We start from the raw sequence: 17,418 nt of genomic DNA, 5'->3' as shown, positions 1-17,418 counted from the left end.
TAGACATGGGCAAGGGTTTATAAATCCGGTCTTTACGTTCTGGAGTCCTCCTGGTTTTATAGGTATCTGTGATAGGATGGCTTGAGTGATGACGTCAGACCCGGCAGAAACTAACAGTACTGAGGTTGAAATGTGAATGTGCTTGCTTGCACCGGTTTATTTAAACAGAAAAGAAAAGGTTGAACAGACAAAAAACAGCACTTTGACAACAGACACTAACAAATAGACCGTGGACGAACACTAAACAAGTGTCATGCTGGCCCTCCAGCACGGTAGCAATTGTTATTATGCTATTATGCTATTTTAATCTCTCCACACGCGTTCTCCACTCACTAACACCCAACCCTAAGTGAGTGAATTGTGAAACTATTTATACAGCTGTCCTGGGATTCAATTACTAATTAATTATTCACTTGAACTCCAGCCCATGAACTTATTTGTGCATTCCCCATGCTCACATATTAATACACATTTTATCTGCAGTGATTGTGCAATTCCCGTGGCTAAATACAACTATATATTTTAACAACACTTGTGCTAAACATTCCACATTATATCCCGTGCACCTATATATATATATATATATATATATATATATATATATATATATATATATATATATATACCAAAATTAACATCACATGCAACAGATAACACATAATACACACATGGGCGGGGCACACTGCCACAGTATCATTAAATTATTAACTGATTAAAACCTGGAAGGAGGTTAAAATGGTTCAATTAAGTGATTTAAAGTAAACTAGGTGTAAAAAACAACCTTGAGGAGCAGAATTAGGCACCTCTGGACTGAGGTGGTGTCTAGAATTGAAAATAATGTGAAATATATATATGTTAAGGGCGAAACCTGGTGGTCTGGCGAGTTTAGTTTTGTCTGGGCCAATTTCGCCAAGGGCTTCTAGGCGAATCCCGAAGTTACCACTTTTTTTCCCGCACTTGCCCGCGGCGAATCTAGATTAGCCCAGAACTTGAAAAAGACTACTGGGCGAAACCTGTTTCACAGAATTTCGGAGTTAGCCCGGTCCAGTCTAGTTTCGCGCAACACTTCGATGCCAAAATCGATGCCATTTATTTGGGCGAGTCTAATTTCACCCAACGCTTCAACATCGATGCTGGGCCAGTCTAGTTTTGCCTATGCAAATTATTTGGGCGAGTCTAGTTTTGCATTTCTACACTCTTCCCTGCCAGCTTCCAAGTGTGTGTCGGGGTAACTGCCTTGCCTCCACTTCTGACAACAATGTAGCGACTGTGTTCTGGGTTTCCAGCGGCGGTGCAGAAAAGGCAGAATACCAGGGCTGGTTTTATTAGCTATCTCTCCCAAAAAGTTAAAGGTCAAAAAGTCTCGCTCCTCCATACGTGTAGGCAAATGTCCAGCATCGATGTTGAAGGGTTGGGCGAAACTCGACTCGTCCAACTTAATGGCGTGGGCAAACCAGATTTGCCCAGCATCGATTTTGACTGGCCCGGGCTAACCCTGCAATTCAGTTAAAATTGTTGAAAAAACGGGTTTAGTAGTCTTTTTCTGGGCTAACCTAGATTTGCCCGATTGGACGAGGGCGAGTGCCAAAAAAAATGGTAAATTCAGGATTCACCAAGAAGCCCTTGGCGAAACTAGACAAAACTGGCCTGGGCAAAACTAGGCTGTATAAATAGTTGCACAATTCACTCACTCAGGGTTGTGTGTTCGTAAGTGGAGAACGGTTGTGGAGAGGAGATTAAAATAAGAATTAAAAGTATAGTAATAATTGCTATCGTACTGGAGAGCCAGCACGATACTTGTTTAGTGTTCGTCCATGGTTAGTGTCTATTCGTTTTGCTTGTCTATTTATTTTGGCCCAAAACCAAATAGCGTTTGGTACCTAAATAGCGTTTGGTACCTTGTGTCGAGTACCAAGTAATGTGGAACCATAAATGTTCCACCTGCTGTTTTTAATTTGAACAGCACAGTATACATGGTCAGGCAAAACACATTCTGAATGGAAGAAAAAAAATATATATATGTGTGTGTGAAAATATATATATATATATATATATATATATATATATATATATATATATACACAGTATATATATATACACACAGTATATATATATATATATATATATATATATATATATATATATATATATATATACACACACACACAGTGGTTTGCAGGAGTATTCACCCCCCTGCAAAGTTTTCACATTTTGTTGGCGCCTGAGCGTACTCCACGACGCTTTCAAATTAGACTTTACATGTAGAATCTACACAAACTACTCCACATTGATAAAGTTAAAAAATTGCATATAGAATATAAATAAGTCAGATTTACAGAGAAAAACAGATTATTGTCAGTTGCATAAGTAGTCCTTTGCTACTGCAGCCCTAAATCAGCTCAGGTGCAAATGATTTGTTTGAAAGGTCACAACATTTGTGAAATATTTTCAGCCTGTGTGTATTCAAATTGGTTTGACTTGTAGATCATTTTCCTCAGGTATATAAAGACTTTCAAGCAGCAACTCACATAGTGATCCAACAAAGCAACCATGAAGATCAAGGACCTTTGCGAAACAAGTCAGGGATAAAGTGGTAGAGAGGCACAGAGCAGGAGATGGGTACAAGAAAATTTCAAAGGCGCTGATTATCCCTCTCAGCACAGTGAAGTCCATCATTAAGAAGTGGAAGATGTATCATACCACTCAGACACTACCCAGATCAGGTCGCCCTCCCAAACTGAGCAGCTGGGCAAGGAGGAAACTGATTCAGGATGTCACTCTGAAGCCAACAATCACCTTGAGAGATCTGCAAAGTTCTGTGTCTGAGATGGGAGTCAGTGTTCACACATCAACAATAAGCCGGTCCCTACACAAAGCTGGCCTGTATGGACGGGTGGCAAGAAAGAAGCCATTACTCAAAAAGCCTCATCTTAAAGCACGTATGGAGTTTGCGAAAAAGCATGTAGATGATACTGCAGACATGTGGAAAAAGGTTTTGTGGTCAGACGAGACAAAAATTGAATTTTTTGGTCTAAGTTCCAATCGTTATGTCTGGCGCAAGCCCAACACTGCACATCACCCAGTCAACACCATCCCAACTGTTAAGCATGGTGGTGACAGCATTATGTTATGGGGATGCTTCTCTTTAGCAGGGACTGGGAAGCTTGTCAGGATAGAGGGGAGAATGGATGGTGCAAAGTACAGGCGAATCCTTGAGGAAAACCTGTTTGAGTCAGCCAAGACTTTGAAACTCGGGAGGAAATTCACATTTCAGCAGGACAATGACCCGAAGCACAAAGCCAAAGCCACAAAGGAATGGTTGAACAAGACGAGAATTAATGTTCTTGAGTGGCCCAGTCAAAGTCCTGACTTGAATCCAGTCGAAAATTTATGGCGAGGCTTGAAGATTGCAGTCCATCGACGATCCCCAACAAACTTATCAGAACTGGAGCAATTTTCCCCATGAAGAATGGGAAAAAAGTTCACCATCCTACTGTGCAAAGCTAATAGAGACCTATCGAAAAAGACTCATAGCAGTAATTGCTGCAAAAGGTGCTTCTACCAAGTACTGACTTAACACTAGAAGCCCCGCGGCAGTCATTTTGGCGGTTTTTGGTTTTAAAATGTAATTTTCTCCAGTCATGTAACACATATGGGGCTGTGTGTTTGTGTACCTTTCTGTCCGTATGTATTGAATTTTCTCACAAAGCATGAAATGCGGGAGTGCAGAAATAAAGGAGATATTCATTATACCTAAAAGCCCCGGGAGCAGTCACATTGACGGCCACACAGAAAACAATTGTATTTTGATTATACAGGATGGTATTCTACTTTATTATTTTTATTTACAAGTCCGCAATGTGTTTAGCTGTAATCAGATTAGTCTCTACTCTCTGCCTGACTGAATGAACTCTCTGCCTGAGTGAAGTCTGTTGTTTTCAATCAGCCTTTTGAAGGCTGCTTGCCAGCTGTACTGCTTTAGTTAGTCAATTAGCATCGGGACTCGTGAAAATAAATACCAGAGGCCGTGGAGTTTTATAACACAACAAAATATGGAGTTTTGGATCAGATGGCACGGAAGTATTTCGTGCTCCAGACGGTGGTCTGTTCAGGTGTTTTACAATGTATTGGACCTAGCAGCCATCAACTCCTGGGTACTTTACAAAGAATGCACAGAGAAGAATTTACCAAGAAGAGAATATATTTTACAGTTAGCACAGCAACTTCGCAAGAAGCATTTGGAACAGAGGGAGACTGCGAAGGGTGTATCTACAGCTGAAGCTGGCAACCCCGCTGAGAGCAGCAAGAGGCGCCAATGCCATGTTGGCAAAGTGCAATAAAAATAAAACTTCGGATAGCTGTTCCCTCTGCAGAAAGGCGGTGTGGAGAAGCACATTACCTGTGTTGATTGTGAACAGCCTTAGACTCAAGGTAAAGGAATACCCTTTTGTCGGAAAAAAGAAAAACTTGTGCTAAGTTTATTTATCTACGTTGTTCAGTTGCTTTTGCTCATCTGATAATAAACCGATTGCTGTTGAAAAGTTAAAAATGTATTGCTATCGTTTCAGTTTTATAAATATGTATGTTGTAAACTGATGTCTGTTCAGATGTTCATTTATTAACATTTTCTTGTTTTGATATGCATGCTTCAGTTGTTCAGATGTTTATGTGACGTACTCAATAATAAAACATAAAAAAACTAATTACATCTGACTGTTTATCCTTTCTTTGTACATTTTTTGTACATTTTCTTTGCAAGTTTTGCTGACATTTAACCTCCTCCTCATATAACAGTGTTCAGTTTAACCACTACAGCTTTGAATAAAAAAAAGTTTGTTTGGAAAACTGTTCATACATTATTTGTAATTCAACAAATTGTGACATTATTGGTAGGGGGTGAATCCTTCTGCAAACCACTGTGTGTGTATATATATATATATATATATATATATATATATAAAGTTTTTATAAATAAAAATAGAGTACATTTTAACCACTTCCATGAAGCATGTCTCTATTTTATATCTTTCTACACTAGTTTCATTGCTGGTCTTCTTATAAGCAGGAGTAAATGAGCCTTGTATGCTCATTTTAAGGCTCCCCATGTTGCATATGTGTTGTTCATGTGTGTATTAAAAGGAAAAACAATTTTTTTTAGGATCCTCAGATTTTAGATATCTCTGCAGAGAAACCGAAGATAAAACAGTTACTAGAAGAATTGCATGCGAAGATCGATGACTTGCAAAAACAAGCATTCCAGTACAAAACCTTTCAGAAAACTTTCAAGGTATTTTGTCTCTAATATAATCTATTTATTTTTGTATTCCTTTTGTACAGTATGCACTGAATACACACCAATTCTGTTACAATGCAAACCAATGCAATTCAAATACTTGTATTGCAGAAGGGTAGTGAATGGTGCCTATTTTTTGGCTACTGCACTGATCAATAATGTTTTTAACTGAAAAAAAAAAGATTATCGTACATAACTCCTTCATTATAACACATAGCACTGGTTTGAAGGAATACTTTATATCATCTACATGTTCAAGTGTTTCATTTATTACCTTTAATATCCTATTATGTGTGTTTTGTATGATTATTGTCTCTGGCTAGATCATTTTTTGCCATGTTTAAACTTGGTGGGGAAAATATTAGTGTTGTGCTGTATACTGACGCCTATACAGCAGGTGAAGCATTGTGGGCTTTTTAAGGTTCTGATTGGGTTGTGTGATTTATGACATTAAATATATCTCCCTGAACCAATACACCAAACTGATATTTGATGTAGCAACGATTGGAGCGTTTTGTTTTGTTATTTACTTACTCAAAAACATTAAGCAGGTTTCTTTTACATACAGAATAAGTTAAAATGTATGGCTGTCTAGTTTAAATAGTTGATGTGTTGCATATATAAATATATGGACTGCAGAAATATGCATTTGTTTAAAAATTGTACACTAATATAAGAGCTGGAGTTCTTAATGTCTTACAAATGTTGTACGTTTAGGTTGAAGTAACAAAATATGATGCTTTGGAAGAACTTAGTGCTGAGCTCAAACTCAAAAGCCTGCTTTGGGATTCACTTGATGAATGGGATATTCTTCAACTTGAATGGCTGGAGGTAAGGCATTTGACATATAAACAGAAAAACAATATCATTAATTTAAATTAGTAATATTAAACATTTTAACAATCTTTCGGTCTGGTCTTGTACATCAAGGTTCAGCAATGACACAGGCTAATAGTTTTGCAGTAAATTAAATCATCTGTCTATTTCATGAAGCCACTGTATTGGACAAAATCAATTCTATACCCATCACAAACTTTAAATATATATAATAAAAACTAAACAAAAAGAAAGGGTTATTGTTGTTATAGACAAGAGCTGTTTTGTAGTTGTTTCCCCGTATGTTATTGTAAATAAATGGTTCTACAATTGTGCTTTCTAATGTCTGAATGGTTTTATGTCTTGTTTGAGCAAGACAATATCGGTTATCTTATGTGATCTACTGGTAGCAGGTTGTTATTTGTCCAGTACTAAATGTACTGAATATCTGATTTATAGAAAATAGTATTTCCCACTGAGGGAGAAAATAGAAGTTATGCAATCTGATTGTGACTTTAGGTTAACATTAATTAAAATATATGGGGTGAAATTGTGATTTATGAATAAGGTTAGGTCAGTGTGTAAATGCTCCTGGTTACCTGGGTGTTCTGCAGCATTTGGCTCGGGATGGGTCGACAACATGCTTTTAGTTAATAGAGTCAATATTTTCACTGTCTTAACATTTCCCTCAAGAAAGATGATTGACATTTACATGTTTTCATACATTTTTGCTTTTACAGTGCCCATTTGATACCTTGGACCCAGAACAACTAAGTTCACAAGTTACAAAGTATGCAAAGTTTGTGAATCAGTTGGAAAAGGGACTGCCTCCAAATAATGTTGTTCCAGAACTTAAAGAGAAAGTTGAGATGATGAAAGAAAAGGTAAGTTGCGTTAGTTAGTTATGGACTGTTTGCTATGATACTAGTTATGTTTTGAACCTTTAGTTTTAATATATACTGTATGTAAATGTCTGGTATATTCTCTGGAATCAAATGTTGAAAAGTAAAATACGCAAATTCCCTCTAATGTGAAGTAACATAGGAGACAGGGCTAGATTCTCAAAGCTATTTAGTTGTATTTAACTTTTTATCTTCAGATTCACCCCTAGCCATGCATAAGACAATTATGACTTCATGGTCATGTGATCTTGTTCAGTCAATCATGCCGTTTAAATTATCCAAGCCATTTTATAATTTTACTTATTTGAGGCTGTACGTCATATGTAATAAGTTGCTTCATGCTAACCTCTGCACTGAATACTGCTACACCTCTCACTACACTACAGATTTCAGACAGTATTTATGAGCTACTCTAGTGCCACCTAATAGTAGCAGTAGGTAATTTTTAATTTTTTTTGCTATGCAGGTAACTTTTAATTTTTTTTCTTTTTTCTTTTTTCTGGAGGGACCAATTATTTACAGGATATAGAAATGTATATATATATATATATATATATATATATATATATATATATTAGGGGTGGGCAACGATATGAAAATGATATGTCGATATCGTGCACGTATTTCGATATCGATATCAATAATATCGAAGTCTTCCAAAACACAGAAAAATATAATAACACAATTGCAATATGAAACATAAATACATATAGGCTAGACGTTAACAGATATTTACATATGAAAAGCAATAACTTACTTTAAATTAGTGGTGATTTGCTTCACAATATCCATGAAAAAAACAAGGTATTGTTATATTGTTTTACTATTCCATCATCAGCCACCTCAAAAAATATTTGTATTCTTCACTGCGCACAGACTAGCCAATCCAGAAGTACTTGAATCTTCTCTGCCTATAAATGCTGACTCACAACACCTCTAAAGGTATTAAGTACAATGTCATGCTGAATTTTGCATTATTTTGAGATGTGTTTGATGTTTTAAAGTACATCTAATTTATTGTACCGAAAGTTCACATTTTAAAAATGCATTAATAATAGCTTAAGTAATCACACGGACAAAATGCAATGAACCACTGACGAATGCGCACATCTCAAAATAATGCCAGTGCTGTTTACATGCTTAACGCAGCATGTAAACAGCATTTGGTACCTTGTGAGTACAACATAATATGGAAACATAAATGTGCCACCTGCTGTTTTTAATTTGAACAGCAGTATGCCTGGCCAAGCAAAACACATTCTGAATGGAAGAAAAAAAAAAAAAAAAACATTCCATTTTTTTTTTTTTAAATTGCGCATTAGTTGCTTGTAAGATCAGTGACATGACATATAAACCAAACAGAGTGGGGAATTTGCTTTATACCTTACTAGAATGGCACTGGCGGTATATAGTGATTGCAAGTATACAGTAGGCTACTATATTTTACCGGAGTTATGGCTGAGATAATATATATTAATAAACAGGAGAGAACACCGTACCCTCAGTGCCTATCACAGTGTTACCGAGGTGCAGGGACACATGTTTTATTTGTGGCCCTCAGAAGGGATGTCAGATTTCTTTTCTGAACCTTACCACCTTACAATTGTATTGTTATTTATTTCTTAGCAGACACCCTTATCCAGGGCGACTTACAGTCGTAAACAAAAATACATTTCATGTATCACAATACAAGTATTAATACAATTAAGAACAAGATAAAATACAATGACTTCGGTTCTAGCAACTTCAAGTATATGACAAAATGCGATTCAATAACGGAGCAGATAACAGTGTCAGTGATAGTTACATCAGGATATCATTTAATACAAAATACTACAGATTAAATAACACTTGTGACAGATTACAGTACTCTGTAAAGTACAGGATTAAATGCAGTATAATAGGGAGCAGATAAGAGCAAGTAAAGTGCATTAAGGAAGAGTGATAAAGTGTATCTGTCTACATTTTTTTAATGGTGCGAGCGTAATATGGAAATGTTTATCTACTGAAAAATGTGGGCTACCAAAATTTGTGACTTTATGGTAGAAAATGTATTTATCCTGTGAATATTTTCTTTAAAATAAAGGACTTTTTGCGGTTTACAAAATCAAATACACACAAATATACACTGTACAGACAGAGTAATTGTGTGCTGTAGTTTTCAAGGCATTTCGCATTGTTTTAGTACTCCGTCTGGGCAGTTATGACTTGGTCCGGAATCATTTTAATGTATTAAAAAAATATGAAAACTCATATAATGATAATTCTTATTTTTTTTTTTATATGTAGAGACTGAGTTGTGTCTTACAAATATTAACCTTTTCCTTTTTTTAAATTTGGAATCGCCAATTATTTTTTCTCATTTTCTCCCCAATTTGGAAAGCCCAATTATTTTTATTTCAAGCTGGCTCACCGCTGCCACCCTCGCGCCGACTCGGGAGAGATGAGTACGGACACACGCGTCCTCTGAAACGTGTGCCGTCAGCCGTCCGCTTCTTTTCACTCTGCAGGCTTGCCATGCAGCCACCTCAGAGCTACAGCGTCGGAGGACCACGCAGCTCCGGGCAACTTACAGGCAGGTCTGCAGGCACCCGACCAATCTACAGGGGTCGCTGGTGCATGGTGAGCCGAGGACACCCTGGCCAATCTAAGCCCTCCCTACCCGGGCAGCACTCAGCCAATTGTGCGCCGCCCCCTGGGGACTCCTGTTTACGGACGGCAGTAGAATAGCATGAACTCGAACCGGCAACCTCTAGGCTGTAGGGCGCACGTGGAGTGCCTTTACCGGATGCGCCACTCGGGAGCCTTAACCTGTTCCTTTTGTATGTTTTTCTTATTCTTAGCAGATAAAGTTTTCTAGTTAGCTCCTGGGAATAATATGTGTGTATATGTATATGTATATACACACACAGTCACCTCCAAAATTATTGGCACCCTTGATAAAGATGAGCAAAAAAGACTGTATTAAATAAATAATACCAGTACTGAGCTATATTGTAATTTTCCAACATGTGAAATATATTTGACTTTATTAATGATTCAATGGAATCAACCAAAATTACACATTTCTCAAATTCTAAATTTATTTTTTTTTAAAATGAAGTGTCACAATTATTAGCACCCTTGTTTTCAGTACTTTGTGCACCCTCCCCTTGCAAGGATAATGACACTGAGTCTTTTTCTATAATGTTTAATGAGATTGGAGAACACATTGGGAGGGATCTTAGACCATTCCTCCATACAGAATCTTTCCAGATCCTTGATATCCTTCGGTCTGCGTTTATGGACTGCCCTCTTCAATTGAAACCACAGGTTTTCAATGGGGTTCAAGTCCGGAGACTGAGATGGCCTTTGCAAAATGTCCACCATTTCCTTGTGGATTTTGATGTGTGCTTGGGGTCATTGTCTTACTGGAAGATCCACTTGCGGCCAAGTTTCAGCCTCCTGGCAGAGGCAACCAGGTTTTTGGCTAAAATGTCCTGGTACTGGGTAGAGTTCATGATGCCGTTGACCTTAACAAGGGCCCCAGGACCAGTGAAAGCAAAACAGCTCCATAACATCAAAGATCCACCACCATATTTTACAGTAGGTATGAGGTTCTTTTCTGCACACGCATCCTTCTTTCGACGCCAAACCCACCGCTGGTGTGCGTGGCCAAAGAGCTCTATTTTCGTCTCATCTGGTCATAGCACCAGGTTCCAATCGAAGTGCCAATGCTGTTTAGCAAACTCCAGGCACTTATGTTTGTTGGTTGCTCTCAATAAAGGCTTTTTTCTGGCAACCCTTCCAAATAGCCTATTGGCATGGAGGTGGCGTCTAATTGTAGATTTGGAGACTTGGTGACCCTAAGATGCAACCAAGTTCTGTAATTCTCCAACTGTGGCCCTTGGATTTCCCTTTGCCTCCCAAACCACCTGCCTCACTGTGCGTGGGAGCAAGATACACTTACGCCCTCTACCAGGCAAGTTTACCACTGTTCTTGTGGTTTTGAACTTCTTAATTATTGCCCTAATAGTGGTAAGTGGTATATTTAGTTTTTTAGCCATAGTTTTGTACCCATTGCCTGATTTATGAAGGTCAACAACCATTTGTCTCTTTTCATTTGTGAGTTCTTTGCCTTTCCCCATGGTGATGGATGACAAATGGATTTCTTGTGCATGTTACCTCATTTTTATACCCCAGTAAAACAGGAAGCCATGGAAGGCCACAATACAGTTCCTTAAGACTGAGATGAACTTAAAGAAGTAGAATGTTAATGCAGATTTCATTTTGTTTGATTTTATTTAGAAGAATCTATAGGGGTGCCAATAATGCTGACACCTATCTTTTTGAGAAAATTATTTATTATTTTTATTACTTGTTAATAAAAAAAAACTTTTTCTCTGAGCAATTGTATTAGAATAAAAGAATATGGTTTTCCCATATATTTGAACATAAAATATAGATCATTACCTGTGTTGATTATTTTATACAGCCTTTTTTGCTCATCTTTATCAAGGGTGCCAATAATTTTGGAGGTGACTGTGTGTATATATGTGTATATATATATGTATATATACAGACGTGCTCAAATTTGTTGGTACCCTTACAGCTCATTGAAATAATGCTTCATTCCTCCTGAAAAGTGATGAAATTAAAAGCTATTTTACCATGTATACTTGCATGCCTTTGGTATGTCATAGAATAAAGCAAAGATGCTGTGAAAAGAGATTAATTATTGCTTATTCTACAAAGATATTCTAAAATGGCCTGGACACATTTGTTGGTACCCCTTAGAAAAGATAGTAAATAATTGGATTATAGAGATATTTCAAACTAATTAGTTTCTTTAATTAGTATCACACATGTCTCCAATCTTGTAATCAGTCATTCAGCCTATTTAAATGGAGAAAAGTAGTCACTGTGCTGTTTGGTACCATTGTGTGCACCACACTGTCTGAGGAGATCAGAAAGAAAATAATAGACGAGCATGGTAAAGGTAAAGGCTACAAGACCATCTCCAATCAGCTTGATGTTCCTGTGACAACAGTTGCAAATATTATTAAGAAATTTAAGGTCCATGGAACTGTAGCCAACCTCCCTGGGCGCGGCCGCAAGAGGAAAATCGACCCCAGAGTGAACAGAAGGATAGTGCGAATGGTAGAAAAAGAACCAAGGATAACTGCCAAAGAGATACAAGCTGAACTCCAAGGTGAAGGTACGTCAGTTTCTGATCGCACCATCCGTCGCTTTTTGAGCGAAAGTGGGCTCCATGGAAGAAGACCCAGGAGGACTCCACTTTTGAAAGAAAAACATAAAAAAGCCAGACTGGAATTTGCTAAAATGCATATTGACAAGCCACAATCCTTCTGGGAGAATGTCCTTTGGACAGATGAGTCAAAACTGGAGCTTTTTGGCAAGTCACATCAGCTGTATGTTCACAGACGAAAAAATGAAGCTTTCAAAGAAAAGAACACCATACCTACAGTGAAACATGGAGGAGGCTCGGTTATGTTTTGGGGCTGCACCTGGCACAGGGTGCCTTGAATTTGTGCAGGGCACAATGAAATCTCAAGACTATGAAGGCATTCTGGAGCGAAACGTAGTGCCCAGTGTCAGAAAGCTCTGTCTCAGTCGCAGGTCATGGGTCCTCCAACAGGATAATGACCCAAAACACACAGCTAAAAGCACCCAAGAATGGATAAGAACAAAACATTGGACTATTCTGAAGTGGCCTTCTATGAGTCCTGATCTGAATCCTATCGACCATCTATGGAAAGAGCTGAAACTTGCAGTCTGGAGAAGGCACCCATCAAACCTGAGACAGCTGGAGCAGTTTGCTCAGGAAGAGTGAGCCAAGCTACCTGTTAACAGGTGCAGAAGTCTCATTGAGAGCTACAGAAAACGTTTGATTGCAGTGATTGCCTCTTAAGGTTGTGCAACAAAATATTAGGTTAGCGGTTCCATCATTTTTGTCCATGCCATTTTCATTTGTTTTCTTATTTACAATATTATGTTGAATAAAAAATCAAAAGCAAAGTCTGATTTCTATTAAATATGGAATAAACAATGGTGGATGCCAATTACTTTTGTCAGTTTCAAGTTATTTCAGAGAAAATTGTACATTCTTCGTTTTTTGTGGAGGGGTACCAACAAATTTGAACACGTCTGTATATATATATATATATATATATATATATATATATATATATATATATAGGTTTAAAAAAAAAAACACAGTTGTGTGAATTTTTGTGACACAGAATACTTGTATAATTTCAGCTTCCAGTAATCGGTGACCTGCGAAATCCAAACCTGAAGCAAAGACACTGGAACATACTGGAAACCACTATTGATGCAAAATTGACTGAGCAACCATTATCTCTCGCAAGACTGATAGAAATTAAAGCTTTTGAATTTGCGCCGCAAATTCAGGATGTGTCGGGTCAGGCTTCAGGGGAAGCATCTCTGGAGACCATTCTTAAAAAGGTAAGATACCCAATATATCATTTTGCTTCAGAGTATGAGAAAAGATATTATATGAACACCTTTGCCTAAAATTATATAATGTATTCCCCTTAAGAAACCCAGTTCCCGAGCATTTCTAACCATGGCAGACTTTTGTTTTTGAACTCCTTACAGCCAAACATTTTATGACAGTTTTTTCCATACTGTCTATAAGTGCCATAAAAACCTTATTTGAGAGAGTATATTTCTAGACCCTTGCCAGAACACATTACTACATTTTCATCCTAACCAATTGTTTTATTTGGAAGATCACAAGATATACAAAGGTTGCATAATAATAAAAACATTGTACAATACTGCCAAAAACTTTGTACATCAAACTATAAACATGATTTTTGCATATGTCCATACAACAATGCAAAGGCTTTGCCTGTATTTTACCCAGTTCATGTTTTTTATGCACTCTGCCCCTTGTCTTATGTGTAACAGTGGCAGACCCCTCCTTACCTCTCTCCAGATTCCTCAGGACCACTGCTGGTTCCATAGAATTCACAGCAGCTGGGGTTGTTTGGTCATACACCTGCCCAAGAATCTGAATTAATTGTATTGAAAATTAAGTTGAAATGCATTCAAATAAAGAAAAGAGCATGGCATTGGGTGGGATCTGGATACAAAGCGGGCGCAAACATTATAATGTGATGTAAGGATTTTGCCTTGCACTTAGGCAATTGCTGACCCTCCAAAAACTTTACACCTCTTAGGTGCAAATCATTGTAGAAGTGAGTAATTGAGAGCTGTATAGAAGCACACACCTGCAAAGACCTGTCATTGGCTTCAGGATGGCTGCAGTGGTACACTTTCTGATACAGCAACACTTGGCTCTTGTTGAGGAGAGGCATCAACATGTTCGGAGGAGAAGGGCAAGACGAAGAAGACCCCATATATTCAATCCCAGAGTCACTTTGTTTGGCATGCCGGAGGATGCGGTGCTAAAGCGTCACTCCACAGGTCATCCTTGACCTATCGCTGAATTGAGGGATGAGCTAGACCCCAGCGTCAATCTTGGGACCGCTATCCCTGCACATGTGAAAGTCCTGTGTTCTCTGCACTACTTAGCCTCTGGTTTCTTTCAGACCACAGTTGGAAAGTCTTGGGGGTTGGCAAAATCTAGACAGATTTCTGGATGTATGCTGAAAAATACATGTCATTTCCTAAGGATACTAGCATAACTGATGCTGGCTGAGGCTTTTCCAAACAACCGTTTCACGCTGAGTGACTTCAGCCATAAGGACTCTCGGTTCCTTCTCAGAAAACTTCTCTTTTCCGTGCACCAACAGGACTTTTTTTGTTTGTATTTTCATGCTCCACAAATGTCATACAGTGCCTACTGCTCTCTGTACTCCTAACTCCGTCACCTCTGGGCAGCAAGTGCGGCCGCTAATAGGCCGATGCACTCATTGAGACCCTCATTATCATAATTGCGGATCATTATTGGTGCGTTTTGAGAAATTTGTATTGCTCTTAAGCTTACAAAATAATTGCCTGGCTGCAATGCAATTTCAATTACACTGCGCCTATACTTGCATTTACCCCAATATCTCTACAGATATACTTAGTACAGAAGTACTAAGAATAAATATGAATCATTCATAGCGTCTCCTCCTACTTACATTACATTCTATCTGCGATGTAGTATGCTTGTATAATAAACTTTGTCACTATCGCACAAACATAATGAGAAAATCCCCGATATAAACAAATACAGTTACTATTATTTTCACAGATTATATAAAATATATACAGTAAAATACAGAGATTACAAGGGATGTTACAGTTTATATATGCATATACTTTCAAATAAACATATATCTAAAGTTCAGAATATAACACAATTAATTACTTACATGTATTAGATGTTTTTGAAATAAAAAATAGAAATAGAAACTTTTTGTTGGGCTGAAAATAACTGTAGGCGATTTGGGAATGTGGGTCTGTAAGAGAGAGCATCTGCAGCACCAATCAGTCTTAAAAGTGAACAGCTTGTCATTCAAGCTGTGTAAATAAACAGGGTTTGACTGTCTCTATACAAAGTTTGGTGTAGTTTAATGATGGAATACTGTAGTTACACAGCTAAGAATGGATGCATAGTGGGAAATTGAACATGGCAAATGGCAGCTACCCAAAGACCACTAGGGGAATCGAACATTGCTGATGGAGGCAGCAAAAGTGGTTAACAAATACTGCACAGTTCTGCAGTATGGGGTCTGTAACATTGGAAACCGTTCTGTATTGGCAATACCATTGTAGCTCCACTTGTCCTCTTACTATTGCCATCAAAGAAAACTTGGTAATGGCAAGCACATCTAAATACATGAGTATAAAGACATATTGGTAGAATGGCATGAGAATAGACAGAATTGTACCGTATTATCACAAATATAAGCGCAACAGCTTTGTGTGGAAAAACATTTCCACCCAAAACTTTTTTTTTTGCTTGTTTTTGTTCAGATAGGCACATATTCATATATTTATTCAGAAGTGTGTTATTATTGTAAGTGTGTTATTTTAAGTTTCCCTATAGGTCCTATTCTGATTTTTTTTTTCTTTGTTGGCAGAGAAAACACATACAGTATTATTATTATTATTATTATTATTATTATTATTATTTATTTCTTAGCAGACGCCCTTATCCAGGGCGACTTACAATCGTAAGCAAATACATTTCAAGTGTTACAATAGAACATAAGAACATAAGAAAGTTTACAAACGAGAGGAGGCCATTCAGCCCATCTTGCTCGTTTGGTTGTTAGTAGCTTATTGATCCCAGAATCTCATCAAGCAGCTTCTTGAAGGATCCCAGGGTGTCAGCTTCAACAACATTACTGGGGAGTTGGTTCCAGACCCTCACAATTCTCTGTGTAAAAAAGTGCCTCCTATTTTCTGTTCTGAATGCCCCTTTATCTAATCTCCATTTATGACCCCTGGTCCTTTTTTCTTTTTTCAAGTCAAAGTCCCCCGGGTTGACATTGTCTATACCTTTTAGGATTTTGAATGTTTGAATCAGATCGCAGCGTAGTCTCCTTTGTTCAAGACTGAATAGATTCAATTCTTTTAGCCTGTCTCCATACGACATGCCTTTTAAACCCGGGATAATTCTGGTTGCTCTTCTTTGCACTCTTTCTAGAGCAGCAATATCCTTTTTGTAACGAGGTGACCAGAACTGAACACAATATTCTAGGTGAGGTCTTACTAATGCATTGTAGATTTTTAACATTACTTCCCTTGATTTAAATGAAACACTTCTCACAATATATCCAAGCATCTTGTTAGCCTTTTTTATAGCTTCCCCACATTGTCTAGATGAAGACATTTCTGAGTCAACATAAACTCCTAGGTCTTTTTCATAGTTCCCTTCTTCAATTTCACTATCTCCCATATGATATTTATAATGGACATTTTTATTGCCCGCATGCAATACTTTACACTTTTCTCTATTAAATTTCATTTGCCATGTGTCTGCCCAATTTTGAATGCGGTCTAGATCATTTTGAATGACCTTTGCTGCTTCAACAGTGTCTGCCACTCCTCCTATTTTTGTGTCGTCTGCAAATTTAACAAGTTTGCTTACTATATCAGAGTCTAAATCATTAATGTAGATTAGGAATAGCAGATGACCTAATACTGATCCCTGTGGTACTCCACTGGTTACCTCACTCCATTTTGAGGTTTCTCCTCTAATCAGTACTTTCTGTTTTCTACCTGTTAACCACTCCCTAATCCATGTGCATGCATTTCCTTGAATCCCTACTGCGTTCAGTTTGAGAATTAATCTTTTATGCGGGACTTTGTCAAAAGCTTTCTGGAAATCTAAATAGACCATGTCGTATGCTTTGCAGTTGTCCATTTTCAATGTTGCATCCTCAAAAAAGTCAAGTAGGTTAGTTAGACATGATCTCCCTT

The 17,418-nt window shown here is 37.7% G+C and overlaps 1 protein-coding gene across 1 annotated transcript in view; it reads left to right on the top strand.

Annotated features, from left to right (window-relative positions):
- dnah6 (dynein, axonemal, heavy chain 6) overlaps nt 1-17,418 on the top strand; it is a 170,510-nt gene that overhangs the window by 27,272 nt on the left and 125,820 nt on the right. Inside the window, exons 16-19 of the mRNA XM_059003180.1 lie at nt 5,159-5,287; nt 6,011-6,124; nt 6,850-6,993; nt 13,273-13,479. Coding sequence (XP_058859163.1) covers nt 5,159-5,287; nt 6,011-6,124; nt 6,850-6,993; nt 13,273-13,479 — 594 coding nt within the window. The remainder of the gene's footprint in view (nt 1-5,158; nt 5,288-6,010; nt 6,125-6,849; nt 6,994-13,272; nt 13,480-17,418) is intronic.

This window comes from Acipenser ruthenus, chromosome 2, assembly GCF_902713425.1.
Source record: "Acipenser ruthenus chromosome 2, fAciRut3.2 maternal haplotype, whole genome shotgun sequence".
Lineage (NCBI taxonomy): Eukaryota > Metazoa > Chordata > Actinopteri > Acipenseriformes > Acipenseridae > Acipenser > Acipenser ruthenus.
Note: the sequence above shows the minus strand (reverse complement) of the source record. Positions and strands in the feature narration are given on the sequence as shown.